Source organism: Heloderma suspectum, chromosome 3 (assembly GCF_057233095.1).
Source record: "Heloderma suspectum isolate Gila_16-S chromosome 3, 16-S_ref, whole genome shotgun sequence".
NCBI classification, from domain to species: Eukaryota; Metazoa; Chordata; class Lepidosauria; order Squamata; family Helodermatidae; genus Heloderma; species Heloderma suspectum.
The window spans coordinates 252,720,019-252,742,803 of NC_139460.1; the positions used below are offsets into that span (position 1 = coordinate 252,720,019).

At 42.3% G+C, this 22,785-nt stretch overlaps 1 protein-coding gene and 1 long non-coding RNA gene across 4 annotated transcripts; one reads left to right on the forward strand and one right to left on the reverse strand.

Annotated features, from left to right (window-relative positions):
• The first annotated feature begins 353 nt into the window (after positions 1-353).
• On the forward strand, positions 354-21,810 carry SMNDC1 (survival motor neuron domain containing 1). Of its 3 annotated transcripts, XM_084846293.1 has the most exons (7): positions 3,299-3,385; positions 7,415-7,496; positions 8,706-8,825; positions 14,398-14,540; positions 16,916-17,077; positions 17,948-18,101; positions 19,652-21,810. In XM_084846293.1, exons 3-7 carry the CDS (start codon positions 8,706-8,708, stop codon positions 19,787-19,789), a joined length of 717 nt encoding a protein of 238 aa, XP_084702419.1. In that variant the 5' UTR covers positions 3,299-3,385; positions 7,415-7,496; the 3' UTR covers positions 19,790-21,810. The 3 variants fall into 3 exon arrangements, with proteins under 3 accessions (XP_084702420.1, XP_084702419.1, XP_084702418.1); XM_084846294.1 differs by lacking the exons at positions 3,299-3,385; positions 7,415-7,496 and adding an exon at positions 354-680; XM_084846292.1 differs by lacking the exon at positions 7,415-7,496.
• On the reverse strand, positions 15,544-17,022 carry LOC146351039 (uncharacterized). The gene is made up of 2 exons (XR_014789493.1): positions 16,889-17,022; positions 15,544-16,573 (listed from the first exon to the last, which is right to left on the reverse strand). It is a non-coding gene; the product is annotated as an uncharacterized LOC146351039 (long non-coding RNA).
• Positions 21,811-22,785: the final 975 nt, after the last annotated feature.

The window sequence follows — 22,785 nt, forward strand, 5'->3', positions numbered from 1 at the left end:
CACTGCCACGTGACCGTGCGTACTGGTAGCGGAAGGGATCGTTTGTCCCTAAGAGGCATAAATACAGTAAGCGGTCGATGCAGGCCTCACTTCCAGTTCCTGAGTGTAGTTCAGTAGCGCTCTTTCTGTAGGGCACTTGTGGGTGGACGACATACCGAAGAGTCCACGCACACAGCTCAAGTAAAGCTGACCGAGTTAGACGCTCCCTGTTGTTGGGAAAAGCCCTCTGCTCTATTTTTGACTCCCTTAAGGCGCAACCCTATGCATATTTAGGCAGAAAAAAGTCCTACAATTCCCAGCATGCCCCATCCAGCATGGCTGGCTGGAGGGATGCTGGGAATTGTAGGACTTTCGTCTGTCTAAACATACATAGGACTGCGCCGTTAACGGCTGGAGAAATTCTGGGTTTCTTTTTCTTTTAAAGAAAAAGGTAGTGGGGCTGCTCTTCGGTGTGGCAAGGGAGAAGGCAGACCTCAAGAAGTACAAAGGCATCATTTACAGCATGACCCTATGCGTGGCCTAACCTACCTCACAGGATTGTTGTGAAGATAAAATGGAGGAGGATCATAAACGCGGCTTTGGGCTCTTTGGAGGAAAGGCAGGATATGAATGTAACTAATAAATAACTGATCTTTGTTCAGACCTGCCACTGTGTTCAATGGCTTTTACTCCTGGCATGGGTAAGTGCTAGGATTTCAGCCTTTCAGTGCAGTCCAATGTAAGTCTACTCAGAAGTAAGACCCATCGAACTCATTGAAGACCCAAGTGTGCATGGGATTTCAGTCTCAGTATATTGGTTTAGTTTGCTTTGTGAATAATTTCCAGAGGGATAGCCATGTTAATCTGTTAGAGCAAAAACAACAACGAAACTTGTGGCATTTCAAAGACTAACATATTCATACTGACATAAGCTTTTGTGGACATTATCCACTTCATTAAATGCATCAGATATCTTTGTTTATAAGTAAGTGTTATGAAGAATAAGGCTTGTTCCTGCTTTTTATTAGTCTTAGCAGTGCCATCCATCTGCCAAAACCAGAACAAGCAACGCTTCAGTACCTGTTCAGATGACCTGATTTCCCAACAAGTCAGAAAACAGATACTTAGAATACAGGATTTGTGTATTTCTTTATTGGCAATGCAAATTGCATGTGTGTGGAGATCAGGACTGCAGCAAGGAGCGAAGTGTTAGAGCCCCCCAATCAGCCACCCCTTGCTAAGGTTGTGCACTGTAAATATGTGGCGGGTGGAGTGGGGGTGGGCAGAGAAATCCTGCACTCAAGGGCAGAACTAAATACAGTTAAGGTCACACATGTTTGGCTTTAACTGTACAATTTAAACTAATAAAGGAAAGATGTTTTGGGGTCTTCAATTCCACCTAGCCTTCTCAAATGGCTACAGTAATCAAGTTTACTTGTTCAGTACTATTTATAAAAAAAAAAATGCTATACTTACATACTGTGTGCAGGTTGGAACATGAACAATGTGTCCTGAATGTCTGTACCAAATTATATCCAGATATCTCAGTGTTCAACAGAATCACAATGCAAGCCATCAGGAGGAAGACCAAATGTGTGAGTTGAACCCAAAGGCTTGGCTTTGCTCAGCCGCCTGAAAGGAATAGCAAAAGGTCAAGTGCGCCATTGGCTGGAAAATGCAGTATGGACTACTGAACTGCTGTTTAAGAGATGGGAAGTGCCACTGTTAGAACTAAAGGATGCAAGAGCCCACAGAGATTCAATAGGGATATGCTTTGGCATTTCTGATAACAGCATTAACTTTTTACTTGGAAAGACCTGTTCCTGTAAAAGGCTGCAGGAGAACCAGAAATTCAACACCACCATCAATCCAACTGTTGTAGCCTTTCCTGGTATTGTATATCCATGGTCAGTGAGAGGCTGCACCTGTTAGATTTATTGGCCATGTAGCCTTTTACAGGCTTTGACACCTGTGTCAATATAAGATGTAACACAGGTAAAGTGCTGGTGTACACTTTGGTCTTTAAAGCAGAGACAGAGACAAGTGGCATTCAAACATATGAATAAGTATTTAAAACAAAATAAACATAAATCCAGTAACAACTGTTATTAATTACTTCTATTTTAATTACCTTCCCTTATTAATTGAAGAAGGGACCTTTTCTGTGGTTGTTCCCCACATGCCTGTTATGGAATTCCCATCCCTAGATGGTGCTTCCAGACGAGGCTTTTATATCACCATCACCTTGCCTCATTCACAGAATTTTACAGGGGGCCAGACAACACTGTCTTCCATTCAAAAGCCTCCTGTGTTTTCCTGCCAGTACCATCTTGTTTCCTTACAGCAGAAAATCCATTAAGGAAAGAGAAAAAAAGGCAGAATTGATGCACGATGCCTTTTGACTGCTCCTTTGCTAGGACCCTTCTATCTGGAAGTACCCAGAGAGGCCTGTCTGGTACCTACATTGAAGACCTTTTTATTCTCCAGGCTTTTAGTCTTCCATTTTTTTTTAAAAAAAAATGTATGCCTACAAGATCTTTGCAGAGCTGTTGATTTACCTCGATTTTATTCTCAGGCTATTTTAATTTGTTTTAGATGTTACATTATGTTTTGTATTTTATCGTCTTAATCTCATTTTGTGACTTGCCCAGGCATCTTTGACTATTCAGTGGTATAAAAATGCAGTAAATATATCAGTCTCATGCTCTGTTCACTTCCCTTTAACTGAGCATAACAGCCTTCAAAGACTCTTCAGCATCTCCTTCTGCAACACTCCTTTACACAAGCCTGACTCTTTTTTTTTCCCAATGGTAAACTGGTTGTCTCCGTTTTGGGGGTAAAGGAGATGAGACTATCAAAGAACTACAGTACAATGCTTTTGTCTTTTTATGGATTCCAGTGTGATAGAAGGCATTTAAAAGCACTGGAGCCCTGCCAAGATGATGGTGATGATGGTATAACTCTTGCTCTAGCAAAAAGAAGCTGACTGGTTACTTTTCTACTTCGTTGTGAGAGGTGGTTGTTGTTGTTATTCTAAGTTCAACGAAAGGATTATTCTTCCTATATTCCTGTGCTGTTCCAGTCCTTATTACACGCTTCCCTTTGTACTTCCACCGCTTTGTCCCCGCCAGTGGAGGCTTCCACGAGCCTCCGCTTGGGAACCCGAAGTGTCTCTGTCAATGCGGCGAGACCATGCCTCTCTGCTTGGTGGTTCCTCCGCCGTCATGTGATCTGGTCCTTGCTCAGGCCTGGTTTCCTTTCGCGGCCCTCTCGCGAGCGTTGCTTTCCGCCGACCGGGCTCCGTGCGTCGTCGCTAGGCGCTGTAAGGAGGAAAACGCGCGCGCGCGCAGACCCTTTCCCCGAGGCCTGTCGGGACCGAGAGCGGCCCTCCGCGCGTGAGGCCAAGGTGAGAGGGGCGGCCTTTCCCGGTCTTCCTCCGCTCTTGTGGCCCGAAGGGAATGAGGCGAGGGCAGCCCCCTCCCGGGCCCGAAAACAGCCCTGTCTGTCCTCCCCAGTTGTTCCTCTTCCTCAGTCTTCCGGCCTTCGCTCTTCCCACGCGCTTGTGCCCGGCTCTTTCCTCCTCCGGCCCTCCTTAGGCGCTCGCTCCGTACAAGACAAGCCCAGTCTCTCCCCCCCGCCCCGCGATTGCTGTGCCTACGTTTTGTTTAGGGCTATCCGCGCCCTGGGTCCCGTGCAGTACGCAGAAGTGGGCCCATCTCGTCGGTCGGAGGCCCAGCTTCTCCTCTATATCCCGGACCTTTCCCTTATATTAGCGCTTCCTCCAGGCACGCAACTCATTCCCAAAGAGCCTAAGAGCTCAATCCTATGCATGTTTAGACAGAAATAAGTCCTACAACTCTCAGCATTTCCCAGTCAGCATGTCTGGGAAATGCTGGGAGCTGTAGGATTTTATTCTGTCCAGACGTGCATAGGATTGCACCCTCTGTGTCTTTCCATCGAATAATTCCATTGGTAATTTCCCTATCAAATCCATTTTGTCCTGTTCCCAAGCCTCCTCATATTCCCACTTGACTCTTGCCCCCAAACCCAGAATCTCTAGGATTCTAGTAATCTCTTGGAATTAGTCCCGTCTTGACTGCAACATCCATGTTTCTTACTCCCTGCTGTGGTCTTGATAAAGCTCACACTTCAGATGTTACAGCTTGTCAGCTGTAAACAGTTTATGAGCCATTTCACTGCTTCTTAGTAGTTCAGCATTGTCCTATTTGCTTCCTTATATAGTATTCTGATATCTGCAGAGCTGGGCTGAGTTTGGTGATGTGTATTGAAGGATTTGTGTTATTTGCTCAACAGACTGCTCCAGTATTTAGCCACATGATAATTGTGCTGAATGTTAGTAAAGTGAGGTTGGCTGTCATTCTTTGTATCTTGAAACAAACCAGGATATGTGTGTATGTGTTTGTGACATATACACATGCACACAGAGATAAAAAAAATATGAGACAAATATGTCAAGCCAGAACTAAAACCTTTCGTGATGCGGTAAAGAGTTGATATGACTCAAAGCCTATAAAAGTGCCTATAACAGAAATAGCACTGGGTCTTCACACTCTAATCCTGTGCACTTTAAGTATGGAGTAAGGCCTGTTTATTTTCTGAACAGTGGAACATGCATCCAATGTGTTTAGAATGGAGAGAACTATCTTCAGCCCCCCACCCCAATTAAAGTAGCAATAATACTAGCCGACTGTATAATACTATACTATTCCTATAGCGTTAGAGCATGCTTCAGAAACCAGCAGTCAGAACCTATCCAGGTTTCCTCATAAATGTCCAAATCATATGTAGCCAGAGTAGTGTAGTTATTACTTTTCCACGGTTATACTCCCTTTTCACTCAGTGTTTGGATGAAGAACATGCTACCCGTATTTTACACCCCCAGAAAAATTAGGTTGTCAAGTAAGGGCACTAGGTCCAGTCTTTTCACCAGTAGGTAATGCTATTCAGTTTGACTTTTACTGATTCTGTACCAACCATCTATAAAACATGATGGAATGCCTAGGCAAGTAGAAAACTGTTTGCCTGGCAGCTGTTGTTGTTGTTGTTGTTTATTCGGTCAGTCGCTTCTGACTCTTCGTGACTTCATGGACCAGCCCACGCCAGAGCTTCCTGTCGGCCATCGCCACCCCCAGCTCCCCCAAGGTCGAGCCCGTCACCTCCAGAATATCATCCATCCACCTTGCCCTTGGTCGGCCCCTCTTCCTTTTGCCTTCCACTTTCCCTAGCATCAGCATCTTCACCAGGGTATCCTGTCTTCTCATTATGTGGCCAAAGTACTTCAGTTTTGCCATTAATATCATTCCCTCAAGTGAACAGTCTGACTTTATTTCCTGGAGTATGGACTGGTTTGATCTTCTTGCAGTCCAAGGCACTCTCAGAATTTTCCTCCAGCACCACAGTTCAAAAGCTGTGAATTTTTAGCCTGGCAGCTAAAAGACATCAATATTGGTGATGGGCAAACTTCCCTGGGGTGGTCATTTCATATCCAAGGTATCATGAACGAGAAGGCCTTCTATCTGGTCACCATCCATCTAACGTCAGATGGTGGGAGGCCTAGAAAAGGGTTCAGCAGAAGAACGGAAGGCTTGGGAAAGTTAACGTGAGAGAAGTCAGTCCATCAAATAGCAGGTCCCAAGAAATTGTTTCATAGTCACCACTAAGTAACTTCAGTCATCATCTGTTTATATAAAACAGCCTTCCCCAATTTGGTGTCCTCCGTGTGTTTGGACTACAACTCCCAGGATTCTTGACCATTGGCCATGCTGGCTGGAACTGATGGGTGTGGAAGTCAAAAACATCTGGAGGCACCAGGGGAAGGCTGATCTAAAGCCGGTGAGAAAGGCAATTCAGTTTGATGTGTAATTTCTAACTTGGTTAGAACCTTGGCACTAAATGGGAATTCTGATGGTAAGTGAAGAAGATGGGGGAAGAGGACTGGAGGAGAATAGTAGACCAAGCAGCTGGAGATTTTGGGAGAGGCAGGAACAGGATAGAAGAATGATCTGGACATCTTGTTTTTTTCTAGCCCTTCGTATCTCTAACTCTGGCTAGAAATGAAATCTTTTGACAGATTGGGGATAATGGAATATATTTATGATTGGGACTTGAAGGGAAACAGGGTTTAGTTAGGGCAGCCTTCCCCAATATGGTGACCTTCATATGTTTTGGATTTCAACTCTCATCAGCCCCAGCTAGCATGGCTGGCTAATGGTCAGGAAAGCTGAGAGCTGTAGTCCAAAACATCTGGAGGGTACCAGGCTGAGGAAGGCTGAGTTAGGGTGTGTTTAAGAAAGAAAATAGATGCTGCCTGTGCGGGTGAAAATATGGAATGTGACGCAGCAAGCTGGGACATAGTGGGGAGAGACTTGGGTGAAGGAAGCCCAAAATAAAATTAATATCTTGTACAAAAAGGAAGCTGTCATCCCAGTGAGCACTGTTTTCCTTGCACCCTCACCTGTCTTTAGCACAGAAGTAAGCAACATTTTCCCCCCTCGAGGGCTGCATTCCCCCAGAAGGAATTTGTTGGGGGTCTCATACAGGTGGTAAACAGATAGAGCCATCCCTCTCTCTCAAGATAATCACACAGCACTATCTTTTCTTTCGCGAGCGAAAGTGCTCTTCTCTCCCTGCTCAGGTGGAAGAGACGCCACGTGCTGCAAGAAATGTAGCCAAGAGCTGTGGGTTGCCCACTCCTCTTTAGTATTTGCTTGAAAGTTTGAAGATGAGTAAAAATCTAGTGTTACCCCATCAGGAATCTCTACTGCAGTTTTGACAAGCAGCACAAAAAGAAACTGTCCTGCTAGCCAACCTGCAATCAATAGCAACCAAGCTAATGATATCGTATGTACTCCCAAGCCCTACCAATTCAGATAACTACAGATCAGGGAGTTCACAGTGCTCCCTGTCCTTAATAGCAAACAGGAGACACTCCAGAATCTTTCTGCAAGGCTGAAGGGGCTGCTGAGAGAACACCCACTGAACCAAGATTCTGTTTTCAGTGGTGACTGAACACATTCTGTGAGCATGTGCAAGCTTCTATAAATCACATCAGTGGCAACTCTCCTTCTTGTAAGGGAGCCCTGGCTTGGTTTCTTGCAAAACATGTGCTTTGTACGTTACTGTAATATTTTGTGCACATATTGTATGAAACATTTTTTGCAGAAACACAAATTCATAGAATAGGTGGTTTCTAAGCTTTGTTTGATTATTTTTTTTGCAGACCTGCAAGCAGGGTTTGAGTGAGTCCTTGAAGTGATGGGGGCCTCCCCTGACTCTCAAACCTGAGAGTCTTTTCATAAGGCATGGGTCTAACTTAATAAGTCTGTAGATATCCTTTTCTAGTCATAGCCTAAGACTGAAACAAATTGCAGCCTTCCCTTGACCACAAAATATTTTCTCCATTTCATTTTTGTAGTTTAATATCAGACTGAAGAAGAGTTCTGTGTAATTTGAACATCTGCACATTATATTATGAATTTTGTTTGATCCTAGAAAAGGTATTTTTTGTTATTTCTGTTTGGGTTTTTAACATGGATCTATATGTTTAACAATATTTGATCTAGTTTGGATGAAAGATGCACCAATCACATAATTAACCATGCCCGTGCTGTACCTCTTTCGGGGGCTGGTAGCAATGAGGGAGCTTCCATCATTATCTACTCATCCCATATGATTCTGTTGCTGTAACATTAACAAAGCAATAAGGGGACCAAGCATGGGGAACAGCCTTATAAGGTGATTACTGCAAATGCGGTCTGTGTGAAACTGCCCTTTCAAACAGGTTGGAAGCTCCAGTTCGTGCACAGTGCTTTTGACCAAGGCAAATGGCAGAGATATGATGCTGTTATTGATGATGTTGCCCTGGCTGCTCATTTGCTTTCAAGAAACAATTCAAGGTGTTAGTTTTGACTTCTCCCATACGAGCTTCCCTAATCACAAACGTCTTTAAGGGTTTGCTTCACATGACTTCTATGTCGGAGGCTAGATGGCTGTTTACATGAAGTATGTCTTTCAACTTGCTTCATAAAACCCCAGGAGGACAGACAGCCCTCCTGACCTTTAGGAAACTATTCAAGACATTTATACTTCCAGTCTTTTAATTGATGATGGAATTTGCAGCTGCTGGATTATTATTTTTATTGATTATGTTTTACATTGTTGCTTAAAATATTTACAGTTTTTGTGAGCTGTCTTGAGTGCAGGCAGAAAGGCTAAAACAAATATATATGCACAAGTAAGGTATTCATGATAATTGGGGAAATACTGTGTTATGATCTAATATTTTAAGGTTAATTTTGCAAATAGGAGAAGTGAGGGCTGAGGTAGATTCTTCAGTAAGTTGAAATGTATTTATGACAAGCAAATTTCAATAATGTTGATTCAGATATATTAAGATATCAACATGCTGAGAGTGATCTAAACAAGACCTCACAATAATTCACATTTATAATTTTAAGTCGCTCTTTGAAGGTTGCTTTGTTGTCCTGTGAGATTCACTAGCTATATAGATTGATATAGTTACCTTAATAATTTAATTGCCGTTTTATCTAATGCGTTGAAATGCAGAAGTACTAGAGACTTGCAGTAGAAATCTTAATAGATGAATAAATGTGCCAGTTAAATTCTATATGACAATTTAATTTCACAAGACAGTTTTCCAAACAGACTGTTACTTTCAATTCTGTAATGGTGTTTTCCCCTTGCAGATGTCAGAAGACCTTGCAAAACAGCTAGCTAGCTATAAAGCTCAGCTCCAGCAAGTTGAAGCTGCTTTGACAGGAAATGGAGATAATGAAGATTTGCTAAAACTCAAGAAAGATTTGCAGGTGAGAATTAGGAAGAAATACCTTTACAGCTTAAATGCTTTCTTGCATAGTAGAGAGGATTTTTTTACATTATCAGGATTGGCGAAGTATTTACCTTGGAGTTATTAACTAGGACTGTGATGAATATCAGCCCATAAATATTTATGGGGTGAATATTTTTCCTAAGGAACTAAAATGGTTCCTAAAGAATTAGGTCTGTCACCTGATCAAAGAAATCTTAGTCATGTGAGTTTATGCATAAATATGCACATGAATAAAAATATTCTGAAGCAAAAAGCATACTACTTTGTTTTTAGTTTATCCATGTGTATATTGTAGCAGGTGTTTACCCGCAAGGAGCTGTGGCATGTGCTGGCCGCCATTATGAATATGCAAGCCCTGGCTGGGGTTTGCCATTGCTTGCCATGTCATCCAAACCTGGGTGGTGGGGTTATTTGAGGGTTAAACATCTCTGTGGGTTATTTGGGGGTTGTTTAATCCTCAAATAACTCCCACCGCCTGGGTTTGCACAACACAACAAGCTACAGCAACCCTCAATCAGGGCTTGCATATTCATTATGGTGGATAGCATGCACCACAGCACCCCAAGGATTAGTTAGCGCACGGTGGGTTGTCGGGTTGCCTGAACCAGGTCATCATCTTAGAAAGGGCATCGTCTCCTGTGTGTGAGAAAATGGGGAATGCCTTTTTTAAGAGTGCCTTCTGCAGTTGTTATAAGAGCTTGCACAACTAATTAGGGTACCTTTTTAGTTGATTTATAATTGATCTAGCTGATGTATCCATAAAACATTGCAGGCCTACAAGGGACCCCTTGTTTTTCCTTTTGTTCAGTGCTGTTCATAAGCATTTGTTTTTCTGAGCTGCTGCTGTTTCAGAACCATTTTCCCTCCTGATCTCTTAACTGCTTTTTACCAGTAGTATGTCGAGTACCACCAATTGAAAAGCACTGTACTGGAGTGCCATCAGCCACTCATTGTGTAGTGATGTGGCTGAGAGAAAATGTAGCAGGGTGGGAATGATTCCTGGACTGGTCATGTGGGTAATCTTAACAAATCGAGGGTGTATTGCCTCTCTTAAGCAGACAAAGTTCTTGTAAACTGAGGAGAAGGGGGTGATTGCTTTGGGCAGCGCTGTCTTTAAAATGGCAATTTACAAGAGCTTTGCCAAGAAAGCAGAAAGGGATCATACTGCAGCTTGTTTCCTTTGAAGTGGCAAAATGGTTGGGAACTGCCACTTCAAAGGAAGTGATCTGCAGTGTGATTGATGCCTGAACATTGTACTCCTAATAAAAATACAGAGTATTTGTCACAAGTTCATGACATTTTGCACAGAGTCTGTGTCATGAGAGCTTTAAGAAAGCCATACCCTCTAGTTTTTCCTTTTGTCAGTTTAGATTATACAAAGCAATAGGAAAACAAACAGCTGTTTGACATCTGTAAAATGGTTGTGGAATCTTCTTTTGCCCTTACTATATCTTCAGTAGAAATATTTAACATGCCAATGTAAAAAGCAGATATAGAAACTAGAAGTTGTAAATAGTTCTAATATCAGATGTTTCTGCATCTTCCTTTCATAGTTCTGATTACAAAGTTTTGCATACATTTCTGTTTTAATTACAGTGCAGTGAGTTTGGCTGCCATTTTAGATTTTTAGATTTCCATTTTCTCAGTATTGCAGTGTCACAGAAGGTTGGTTTATACACCAAACTATGCGTCAGCTAATGTTCTATGACTAACACAGTTGGTTTCATAACACATTTTGTACAGTTGCTTGAAATAAATTTCAGTTGGCTATTATTTTGGAATTTTTTGACTTGGGCTTCTAAAAGACTTTGAGGTAAATGTTGAGCCTAATATTGGCTTGCCTTCAAAATTTCAGAGAAATTAGCTAAACAGTGTGGCTGAAAGTCCAAGTTTATGCTGGAATTTATATTGATGATATCTTTTTAAAATTGGTTTTCTCTGTGAATTTAGATCCATATTTATATTGCATATCAATTTTGTAATGAGTGAAGGAAAAAAGTTATTGTAAAGGTAGGGAGTTTGTGTTAGCCATCCTAGCTGCCACCTTTGTTTTTAGGGTCAAAGCTAAAGTGTATTACTAGTATGGATGGATGAGAAATTTGCTCCATTGAGTTTTTTCTGGATTTACCTGATTCGTAGCTCCCGGAACTGAATGCAAACCTGAACACAGTCCATATATTTCTGAGCTTGTGATGCATTCTTTGAAATAACAAAAATGTGTTTGACAACATACGTGTATTTGAACGATGTGCAAAGAAAGCTGTGTACATTTCTAAAATGTGCATACACATGTTTTAGTCACATTTCTCGGGGTGGGGGTGGGGACTTGGATGGAACGAGCTTGGTGGTAGAAAAATGAGAACTTCAACAAAACTGAGCTTAACAGATTCACCCACCCCTAATCACTAAGTACAGATTTGGGTTCAGCAGGTTGAAAAAACATAAACATTCAAGCAAACAAAGTCCCTTCAAATATCCTGCAAACCTGGGAAACCTCCCTGACTACATGAGAGTGGGAGGGAGTTTGAACATTTTTGGCTCTGCATGCTACCTGAAAGATTTGATATATGTGGGGTCCCTTTTCCAGAGGGGGAGGAAGAAAGGTTTTGCAAAATGTGAGCTTATTTTATCTAGTTCACTCCATCCTGGTAAAAACAAGTTACTCCCAAGGCGATAGATTACTGTTTCCAATTTTAAAACAGTTTTGTCAATAACATAACATTAAAGTCACAATTTGCTTTTAGCTACATGCTCAAATTCAGATTGCATAAAATAAATTCAGAGGCTAAATTCCTTTAAAAAAAAGGTAAAGGTAAAGGTGTCCCCAACCAGTCGTGTCCGACTCTAGGGTGCGGTGCTCATCCCCGTTTCTAAGCCAAAGAGCCAGTGCTGTCCGAAGACGCTTCCGTGGTCATGTGGCCGGCATGACTGAACACTGAGGTGCACGGAACGCTGTTACCTTTCCTGCCAAAGCGGTACCTATTTATCTACTTGCAATTTCTTGCTTTCGAACTGCTAGGTTGGCAGGAGCTGGGACTGAAGACGGGAGCTCACTCCATCACGCAGCACTCGGGTCTCGAACTGCTGACCTGCCGACCTTCCAGTCTGCAGTTCAGCGTCTTAACCACTAAGCCACCGCGGTCCCATTAAATTCCTTAGGGCTGTGTAAAAATTAAAAATCGTCTGAAAATGCTTTTATGTGTTTAAATTATGAACACTGAGAGTGGGCAGTATCCAACGCTGCCTGTCTGTGTGCGGGGCCCACCGCCCTTTCGTTCTGTACACAGCCAGCCCTTCCAATTCCTTTGCACCCACCGCTTGCGCAACGGAGATTTAACATTTTCGAGGGCAAGCCGTGAAGCAAGTGGAAAGGCTCGTTTCTGGAATGGGGTAGATCAGCAGCGCTTCCTTATGTATGCTCTCCTGGCCTGCCCTGTTCCAGCAACGAGCCTTTCCACTCCTTTTGAGTTGCCTCTGGAAGTGCTAAATCTCCATTTCGCAAGCAGCAGATGCCACTTGCAGAACAGAATTAGCGGGTCTGGCTGTGCACAGGTAGTCACGGTTGAATTCAGCCCGATGTGTGCATGTTCATCTGAGTTGTACTTTTTTTTTTTAAGTGTTGTAAATATTCAACTAGAATACGTTGTGAAATGTATAATTAAAAGTCAGACTGCTACTTAGTAATGAAGTATTATCTGTGTTGTGGTCTTTATAATCAGAATCAAGTTGGCCTAATAGGCACTTAACAGAAGTCTTCAGTGGTTCTAGTTTTCTGTCCCTTACACTGACTGCATATTGCAAACAGTTTTGTCATTCGGGCTGCTTGCTCACTCATGTTTTCTTTGCCATTTCTGCACCTAAGGGCAGCCTTTTACAAGTTTAGTGTTCAGCAGCCAAAATCAGAGGACAAAAGACTAGTCTGTCACATCAGTTATGAAAGGTGCATGCATATATATATATATATATATATATATATATATATTCTTTTTCTTGTTAAAATGTGTTCTATTTTTATGCTACTTTCCAGACAAATATGGTCTCCCAAAGTAGCTCACACCAGTTACAAATTTCTGCGCTTGTGGCAAATTCTGTACCTCAATGAAAATAAGACACAGGCCCTGCCCTCAGGCTTACAAATCAAAATGACAAGAGACATGGGAAAGGGAGTAAAGGGGAAATGTAGAGGAGTGTGATCAGTTTGAAAATAACAAAGGAAAGTGGTAAGTTATAAACACTCATTTTTATACAATTGAAAGCCAGGCTGGTCTTCCATTGCTGGTGTTCTTGTGTGGATAGAAAGAGTGCTATTTCGTGGACTTTAGTTTTCTGGTCAATAGCAGAGGCCAGGGTGTCCTTCAGCTTGATTCTGTAGTCCTAGGACAGCTAGCAGTTGAAGCAAAGATCTTTCAGGTAGGGAAGAGAAAAACTAGCTATCTGCAGCTGCTTGATCTCTGGCTGATGGCAGAGGCCAGGCTGGTCTTCCAGCTTGCTGTGGTTTTCCTGAGAGTGAGTGTAGCCTCCCAAGTGCTCCTTTGACTAGTAACACAGGCCACATTGTCCTTCTCCTTTTGTAACTATAACTTAAAGGCAACTATAAATATATTTATTAATTATAAGTAACAAAATACTTATGTGGAAAGGTGTTAAACCCCTGCTCACATATATGTTATACAGAAAATTGTCCTTTTCTATATGTGTGCACCTCTGTATCTGGTTTCTGTATTTTATATCAGGGTATTCAGATCTGCATACAGTTTCGCAATATTCAAATGGCAACATTAATTAACTAAGCAACTGATTTTTTTTTACTAGCCAGTGCATACATTGTGACTGTGAGTATTTTTTAAAATGTGGGTAGGGGAATGACATAATTAATGATGGACACATTCCTTTGTCACATAAATGTGATATTTTATAAACATTTAAGGGTGCCGTCCTATGTGTGTTTAGACAGAAAAAAGTCCTTCAACTCCCAGTATGTCCCAGCCAGCCATGTCTGTCTAAACATGCATAGGATTGCACCCTAAGTTAATGTATGTGTGTACATGAATGTTTAAAGGCTCAGTAAATTCCTGCTTTACTAGAAAAGGGTGAGCACAAAACCCAGGGAATGCCAGCAAGTCTGTCTACTTCCAATGCAGCAGTTGCCTACCATTTCCAGCTCTCTACATTTTACTTTTTACATATGTTAAAAATGTATTTTCCCTTCTGCGTTGCTGGAGTGCACATACACCCTGTGCAAACATAAAAATTATGATTAATGGATGTAGCAAAAATCAGCAAATGGGACATTTCCCTGCCACACTGTTTCCTGCCAATCCCACTCCCACTGTGTTACATGGGATCAGATATGGTGCTATGGTTGCCAGTCCAGCAGTATTATGAATTATTGGTTAAGAAAACATACAAGCAGGAAAGATTGTAAGGAAAGATTTCATGCGCTGTTCAGTCTGCTACCATTTGTAACACTGCCATGGTCGGTAAATAGTATTCATGAATAGGGAGAGACTTAAACAGTGTTTGAAGGCTTGCTCTTTTTCTACCCCCAGGAAGTTATAGAATTAACCAAAGACCTTCTTTCAACACAACCTTCAGAAGCTCTTGCAAGTTCTGACAGTTCTGCTTCTGCTCTCCCCAGTCACACTTGGAAGGTTGGAGACAGATGTATGGCAATATGGAGTGAAGATGGACAGTAAGTGTAGAAAACAAACTTCTGTAACAGTTACATGAAATAATACAGTTACATGGTAAGATGCTTCATTTTGGTTTATTCTTTACCCACCTCCTGGTGAGGACCATCTTGATAAAAATGACAGATTGTTATCATGGATTTCACAGGTACAAAACATACGTTAAACACAAAGAATGTTACTTGGGAGTAAGGTTAGTTGATGGGGGGCACAGTCCTATGGGGATAGTCGTCTGCCTCTGTAGTTGGAGGCGACCGACTATCCAATGCAGGGCAGGAAGAGCGTGGAGGGGATCTTCTTCTCTGCGCTCCAGTTGCCCTGCATTTTTGGCTAGATAGCCGATTTTGGCTGTGTAGCTGGGGTAGCCCGGGGGTGGTGGGGGAGGCAAGTTATCATATAGGAAGCATTGTAATGGCACTTCCACCATCCCCTCCCTGCCCCCAGGAATGCCCCCTTTCCGTCCGCTCTACGCTGCTCTTATGAGGGTGGCAAGGGAAGGCTGGGTAGGTGGTTTTCTGGGAACCGACCTCAGAACGCTGGCTCTGAGCTTGGATCCCAAAAATGAAAAATCCTATGACCATCTAACCGCTGTGTAGCAACCATGAGATTGCACCCTTAACTGTCCATAGTTTTGTTGGAGCATTGTAGAATAAAGGATGGCCTTATACTATTGTATACTACCGTATATAAATCTGATGTGCATTAACCAAAACTAAAGTATAAGAAAAAAAAACTAAAATGTGATGTATATGCATTTCATTGCTAATTTGGAAAAAATGTTAGGGATGTCATTTGCTGCAAAAACTGGAGCTTTGTTGAGATTATAATATCATAGATCATACATTGTTAAATGTTTCCTAAATACATTCTTCCAGTGTTTAGTAATTCATTGCTTGCTTTTAAAGAGATTAGGTAAGGGTAGTGGATCAGCTGCCAAATTACTATTTAACAGTGCAATCCTATACATGTCTAGTGATGTGGGTTTTCCAGAAAATTTTGGATTGGAAAAAAATCCTATGCAAATTAAATTGTATAGAGTAATTTTAACTGAAAAAAATTATGCTGCTCCAGAGCGTGATCTAATTTAGCATGTTTATTCTACTACGTTTTGCTTTTTGTACCAATATAATACACCGCAAGTATTTGACCTGAAATATTGAGCGAGGGTGGGGGGGAATAATTAATCACATTAATAATTTAGGACACAATCCTGTGGCTGCTAGACAGTGGCTAGACAGCCATAGGATTGTTAGGTTTTTGGGAACTGATGTCAGAGCCCATGCTTCGAGCTTGGTTCCCAGAAAACCACCTCCCCACTGCCTTGTAGGCGGCACAGATGGTCCCTGTGCCCCGCGCTCGGAAGAGCAGCACGGAATGGGGCAAAAGGGGACATTCCCGGGGCAGGGAGTGTGGAAGTGCCGGTATAACGCTTCCTATGCATCATCTGCCCCCTCCTCCCGCTCCAAAGTCCCATGGTTAGACAGCCAAAATCGGCCATCTAGCCACAAATGCAGGGTGACTGGAGCGCAGAGGAGAAGATCCACTCTGCCCGCCCTGCATTGGATAGGTGGTTGCCCCCGAGTTTGGAGGCGGCTGCCTATCCCAATAGGATTGCGCTTTCCATGTGATTTAAATGTTATATTATGTAGACTATTTTTTAGAATACTTGTAAAAATGTAAAAGCAACACCATGTACTTCTCTTACATTGTTTAAATTTAAGGGGGGAAAGAGCTACTGAAAACAGCTAGAACACTAATACATTTTAGCAACCCAAAGAACTGTGCATTATATGCTGACAGCCACCCATCTACAATTTTGAAACTGCCGAGCTTCAATTGGCATCCATCCATTGTTACTAATGAACTTCTGAAATGGAAATTTTTCCACGGAAATGTTAAGCACTGGAAACATTCCTGCCCCATGTCACTGCACATGTCTACTCAGAATTAAGTCCCAATACTTACTTACAGTGGGGCTTAGTTCTTGGCAAGTAGGTATAGGATTGCAACCTGAATGACTCTCTTGTTGGGAAAACTAGGTGAAAATGAAAACAATATATCCTCAGAATTCAGTTCATTACATTAGTCCTTACAGAAAAAAACAAAAACCTTTGTGGTTAAACGTTTTATTTCAAATCCTGTGATTAATGAGCTCCTGAGCCTTAAGAGCCACTGGTTTGTCTGATGAATATGCTAGGCCCCTCACTTGTTTCTTGAATCAAAGAGAACTAACTAACTTCTGAGTCTGACTTGAAATGCTAATCCAGAATTAAGCAGAAATGTCCTGAAGCTTAATATTAATCACTGAAAGTGCAAGTTTTGTAGGGTTGAGTTTTAAACCTTTACTCACATGCTTACAGCCATGATATCTTTACAGGTGTTATGAAGCTGAAATTGAAGAGATTGATGAAGAGAATGGTACAGCTGCAGTCACCTTTTCGGGATATGGTAATGCTGAAGTCACCCCCCTGCTCAATCTGAAACCTGTGGAAGAGGGAAGGAAAGCAAAGGAAGACAGTGGCAACAAACCGATGTCCAAGTAAGTGGCTGAAATAGTTTTCAATGTTCAGTAACTAAAGAAAATGCTTGTACTCAGGCTACAATTGCTGATTATCTCCGCCAAAGGTGATTTTACAGCAAGGAAAGTCTTGCAAGTCAACACTATTCTTATACTTTATTGAGTATACTCTGCATAGTTACTACAGATTTTATAAAGAGATAATGCAGATCAGCCTTTTATTTTTTTAAATAAGGCTTTGGCTTAGGGTATGACCTTGGCTGCCCAGCTTTTGGAGGCCCAGTCTTGGGAGGTCTGTTTAACTTGACTTTTAGCCATCCCAGGACTGAACTGGTACTGTGAACATGTAGCAGCTAAACAGTGGAGTGGGATTATGATGAAAGTGTATACCATGCTTTGTGCTGTTAACTGTAATGCCTAATCAGCATCTTGCTGAGATTGATCAGGGACAGTCACTCCATGTATTCCCTGAGTGATTGCTCTGGGCCTGTTAAATAGTGCGTTTCTCTTGGGACAGAGTCTGTGTTCTAGAGTTGCTCTGTGTTTAGCAAGAGGTTAACCAGTTTCAACTGACTTCTGAAAGAGAGCCTTTGTTCTTAGTTGTGCGTGAAAGTAGGATTGCTGTGCTTTATTGAAACTTGCAATGCACAGATTGCTTTACAGAAGGAATGACAGCACTTTCTACAGCTGGAGAATGAAATGGGCCTGGACAGCTGAAGCCCCATTGTACTGAGAGTTTATCTTTACATTCACCTAGCCCAAGGTGAGACTCTCTTAATCAGTGTATCCTTGCTTTTGTCTACATGTTCTAAGAACAAAAGTGAAGTTTAACCAAAGGTGATGCAGGGTAATGAAGTACATAAGTAACCTTCAATGCCATTTCTTTTTTAGGAAAGAAATGATTGCTCAGCAACGAGAATATAAAAAGAAGAAAGCTTTGAAAAAGGCCCAGCGAATCAAAGAACTAGAGCAGGAGCGAGAGGATCAGAAAGTCAAATGGCAGCAGTTCAACAACAGAGCATATTCGAAAAACAAAAAAGGCCAGGTTTGTGTATGCTGTGTGTATTTTGCAAATATAGATTTGTTGCTATAGAACAGGGGTCCCCAACCCCCGGGCCGCAGACTGGTACCGGGCCGTGGCCTGTTAGGGACCAGGCCTCAGCAGGGGTGTGGGAACCCCCTTACCTTGGGGGGGGCAGGGAGGCGATCCCCCCCCCCCCAAATCCTCACTGGCCCTGGCCGGCTCCGCTCTGACCGCTGGCGGACTTCCGGCCGCTGGGATGGAAATGGCGTCCACGCCATTTCCATCCCAGCCGATTACTTAAGAACACGTAGCCGATTACTTGAAGAACAGGGATGCAAATGGCATCCGTGGGGACGCCATTTCCATCCCAGCGGCCGGAAGTCCGCCAGCGGCCGGAGGCAGTCGGCAGCTCCGCAGACTTGGAGCGGAGCCGGCCAAGATTCCGGGGGGGGGGGGGATCACCTCCCCCCCACAGACCCAAGGTAAGGGGGGTTCCCACACCCCTGCTGCAGCCCGGTCCCATTCCCCCCCCCCCCCCCCAGTCCGTGGAAAAATTGTTTTCTATGGGACCGGTCCCTGGGCCCAAAAAGGTTGGGGCCCGCTGCTATAGAAGATCTATGGAACTGTAGAGCACCACTGGGCTAATCCCAAAAGAAATAGAAAGAATATTATAGGCAAAGCCATTATTCTAGAAACAATATGAGGGATCACTTCCTAGCAGCCTTCCCCAACCTGGTGCCCTCCAAATGTGTTGGACTGCAACTCTCATAATTCCCAGCCAGCATGGCTGAGAATTATGGGAGTTGGAGTTGAGCATATCTGGAGGGCACCAGGTTGGGATAAGCTGCTTTATACGCTTGGGTCCAGATTTAGTTATAATTAAGAGTAGACTTGATGAAATCAATGGAACTTAAGTTATCCACAACTAACTTAAATCCCATTGATTTCAGTGGGTCGGCTCTAAGTATGACTAAGGGCGCAATCCTACTCATGTTTAGACAGGAAAAAAAGTCTTACAACTCCCATGCTATCTGGGGAATGCTGGGAATTGTAGGACTTTTTTTGTCTAAACACGTATGGGATTGCGCCCTAAGTCTGAATCCAAGCCATAGTATTTTTAACATATTGTTAAATATTAGTTACTTGCCTTTGCCTTTGGAAATAGAGGGATGAGATAAACTAATAGTAAAGTCGAAATTCATGCTTGTAAAGCTTTGGACATATTGGTTTGTGCTATGATGGTTTCATGCTACCATAATAATGTACACAGCACAAAATAGTAATTTGCATTTCTCAGATTGTTAGGGCTTGTTAGTTTGATATTGCTGGTGCATACTGCAGTTTGATCTAAGATGCAGGAAAGTTTGATTTAATTACCATATATGATGAAATGAAGCCAAATATGATAGAGTTTGTATGATAAAGCAACCCTATTACTGTTTTATCATGGATAAACATTTGACCACATTTTGCTTTTTAAATCATTTGCTCACCCTTTCAGGTTTAGTACTCTTTATGATTTGCTGATACTTGAAAATAGCTACAAATGGTGCTTTTAATTTGTTCCACAGGTAAAGCGAAGCATCTTTGCTTCTCCTGAAAGTGTAACAGGGAAAGTTGGAGTTGGGACGTGTGGAATTGCAGACAAGCCCATGACGCAGTACCAAGATACATCCAAGTACAATGTCAGACATTTGATGCCCCAGTAATTGAGGGGGAAAATGACTAAACATCACCTCTGCAGGGCTTTACATTTACCTTTTTATTGTTATATTTTTCTAAAAGTAAACTATTGGTGCATAGTGAAAATGGTCGTCGCCATCAGTTGGCTTATGCTGGTACAAGCCTTAAGTAAAACAGTAGATGTTTAGCTGATCCCTTTACTGTTCTAAAATGAAACTTGCATAAATATGCACAAGTCAGACTGTTGCGGAAATGCCTTTTTGCAGTATCCTGAAGTCTCTGTCTCTAGAGTATCCTCCTTGGGAAACAAACAAATGATTGTGTAATAAAACAGTCGCCCTAGCTTTCTTGCTCTTTCTTACGTGCTTCGTCCTGTCATCTTTCAGGGACAAATGTTGAGCCCTTTTGATCTCTGAAGAGTTAGTCTAGGTGACAGATTTACCGGGCTTTCACCCTACTTTGAATTTAAGAGCAAATGTTAATTGAGCACAGCTTGTATGTATCACTGTTTCCCCAGCCTTTCCAGAATCGGTGCTCGGTCTGGCAGATTACCCCACTCTAACCCTAGGTTGAGCGAAAAGGTGGAGGAATGCCTGCTTTCTTGGCTTGCACAAGCCAAGGAAGCAGACATATGCTGCTATATACTCTGGACCATATACTCTCCAGTTCAGGATGATTCATGAGCCAGTGTGTGCTGGTCAGGAAGTGTTAACAAAATCTTCTCTATGAGCAAAATCAGGGATACACAAAGTTTCGCCACAATGTATGCTCGCCATTGACTCTACTGCTCCCCTGAGGTGAAGGGTTTTGGTCTTGGCTCTGATCTGACACTTCATTTCAGAGGTGTTTTGAGGCTCGGTATGACTGCAGGGGTGTGCCCTTGTTCTCCCTCCCTGCTTCTGCAAGCCTAGGTAAAGGTGGAATGGGAGCTCATCTCTGTCCCACTGAGCCTCAGATTGGCTTGGAGAGCAGAATGTGTATCACTGTTTCCCAAGCCTTTTTGAAATTTGTGCTAGGTCTGGGAGATTACTCCATTCTAACTGCAGGTTGGGAGAAAGGTGGAGGAATCTGGGAAGCAGCAATACATCTTGCTGCTTCTCATGAGGGAAGCAGATTTTCTTTACCCCCTTCAGAGTCTGAAAAAGGGTTGGGGGAATTTGGCTGATTTGCACTGTACCTCTGAATTCAGCATAAGGTCTTGGAGATTCCCCCAGCCTTTTCCCAACTCAAGAGAATGGTGTGGCTCACAGCAAGCTGAAAAGTTTTTGTGGACAGCTGAGCAGAACACAATTGATTTGATGATCCACAGCAGGTGTAGGCAACCTAGTGCCCTTCTGAGATTTTGAACTACAGTTTATATAATCCCTAACCATTGGGCTTGTTGGCTGGGGCTGATGGGAGTTCTAGCCCAAAAGTTTGAAGGGCACCTGGTTGCCTTTCCCTTGTCTGCAGCATGGGTGGGGAAACTGTGGCCTTTTAGATTATGTTGGACTGCTGGCTAGTGCTGATTGGATTTTGATTCTAGAAACGTCTGGAGGGCCACAGGTTCTGGTCTACAGGATCTATCCATGGGCTGAGTAGGATTTAGATTCGCACTTTAAAGTTTGGGAAAGTCAGATGCTACACTCAGAAGTTGTTGTTTTTTTGACTGGAGAATTGTTGAGTTCTTTGATGCATTTGCATTACTGATAAGTATACAGCAAATCATCCACACTGTGCTGAATACATTTTATGTCTTACCTAGCTATTTAACTGCAACAGGAGGTTCCTCTCATAAAAATGTCTAACTTTAACTACATTAGTATTGCTGGGCCACCTTGATTTTATTTGGGAAACCATGTGTAAAAGTTCTGGCCTTTTTGAATCTCAGGGATGCAGTTGCTTCCCTTTGCCATATGTATTGCTTAGGGTAGTAGTTCCATCTCTCAATTTTGAAATGTGTTTGAAGCAAAAAGTTAATGTATAGCCCTGTATACAGTGTAGATAATTATTTTTGTAAAATATGGTGTTAAGTTAATGAACAAGACTGGATTAGTTATTTCTCCTACTAAGTAGTTCAAGAGTAATTCTTGCTCATTAATCTGAACCCCACTCGCCATGTATATTATGTTGTAGTTCCTTTTTGTAACTTGTTTTCTGAATTAAAATTAGATCAGGTACCATCAGCATTTGTTGATGCACTGATTAGTGGAAATGTCTGTCAGTTTACCGGAGTCTAACATCCATATCTAGTAGGTTAGAAGCCATCTGTAGAGAGAGGTTCTTCCTGTCAACAGGAGGAGGTAATTTTTATGACTGTGTTGATTTCAGTTTTGTATGTTTAACTTTTATTAAAATAAAATGTTCAAAATCTCTTGGCTATGTCCCCCCCAAATTTAAAATGTGAAAGATTTTTAAAATTCTGGTATGAAATGACACAATACTGTTAAAAAAAAACGGAAGCTGTAGGAAGCAAGGAAGAACAGGCTGTAGAGTTTGAAAGTCAAAATCTTATTGAAAAAAATGTTACTTAGTCAAACCTGGCTATAGGGGTATCATACTTTTATGCAGAAATGCTGCTGCTTATGCAGTTGGTGACTGTTAAGCTATCATGAAAATGAGCATATCAAGGCAGGATCTTCAGTTGTCCTGGAAATAGTTTGGCTGTATTCTGAATTTCTGGATCTAGAGCAAACAAAACTGCCAGAGCAATCTTGTATTCAACCATATTTTGTGACTGGATAAGCTTTTTTTCAAGGTGGAGTTCCTGGTAAAGAGCAGACATGACCTGAATTCAGTAGGAGGATCCAAAGAAATATGCAACCAGTTTCACACACCCAGGGAAAACAGCAGCCTTGTATTTTACATGGGGGCGCCATTGTTGTGATACAGCAACAGGAGGCATGTTCACGTACATGGAACACCGGGTTGCAAAGTGCAGAGCCCGCATAAGCTTCTGATCAATGTAGATAGAACCAGTCCTTAAAGCAGTTTGAGGACTGTACTTGGACAACCGCTATTTAATGAAGGGCTGTGTTCAGAG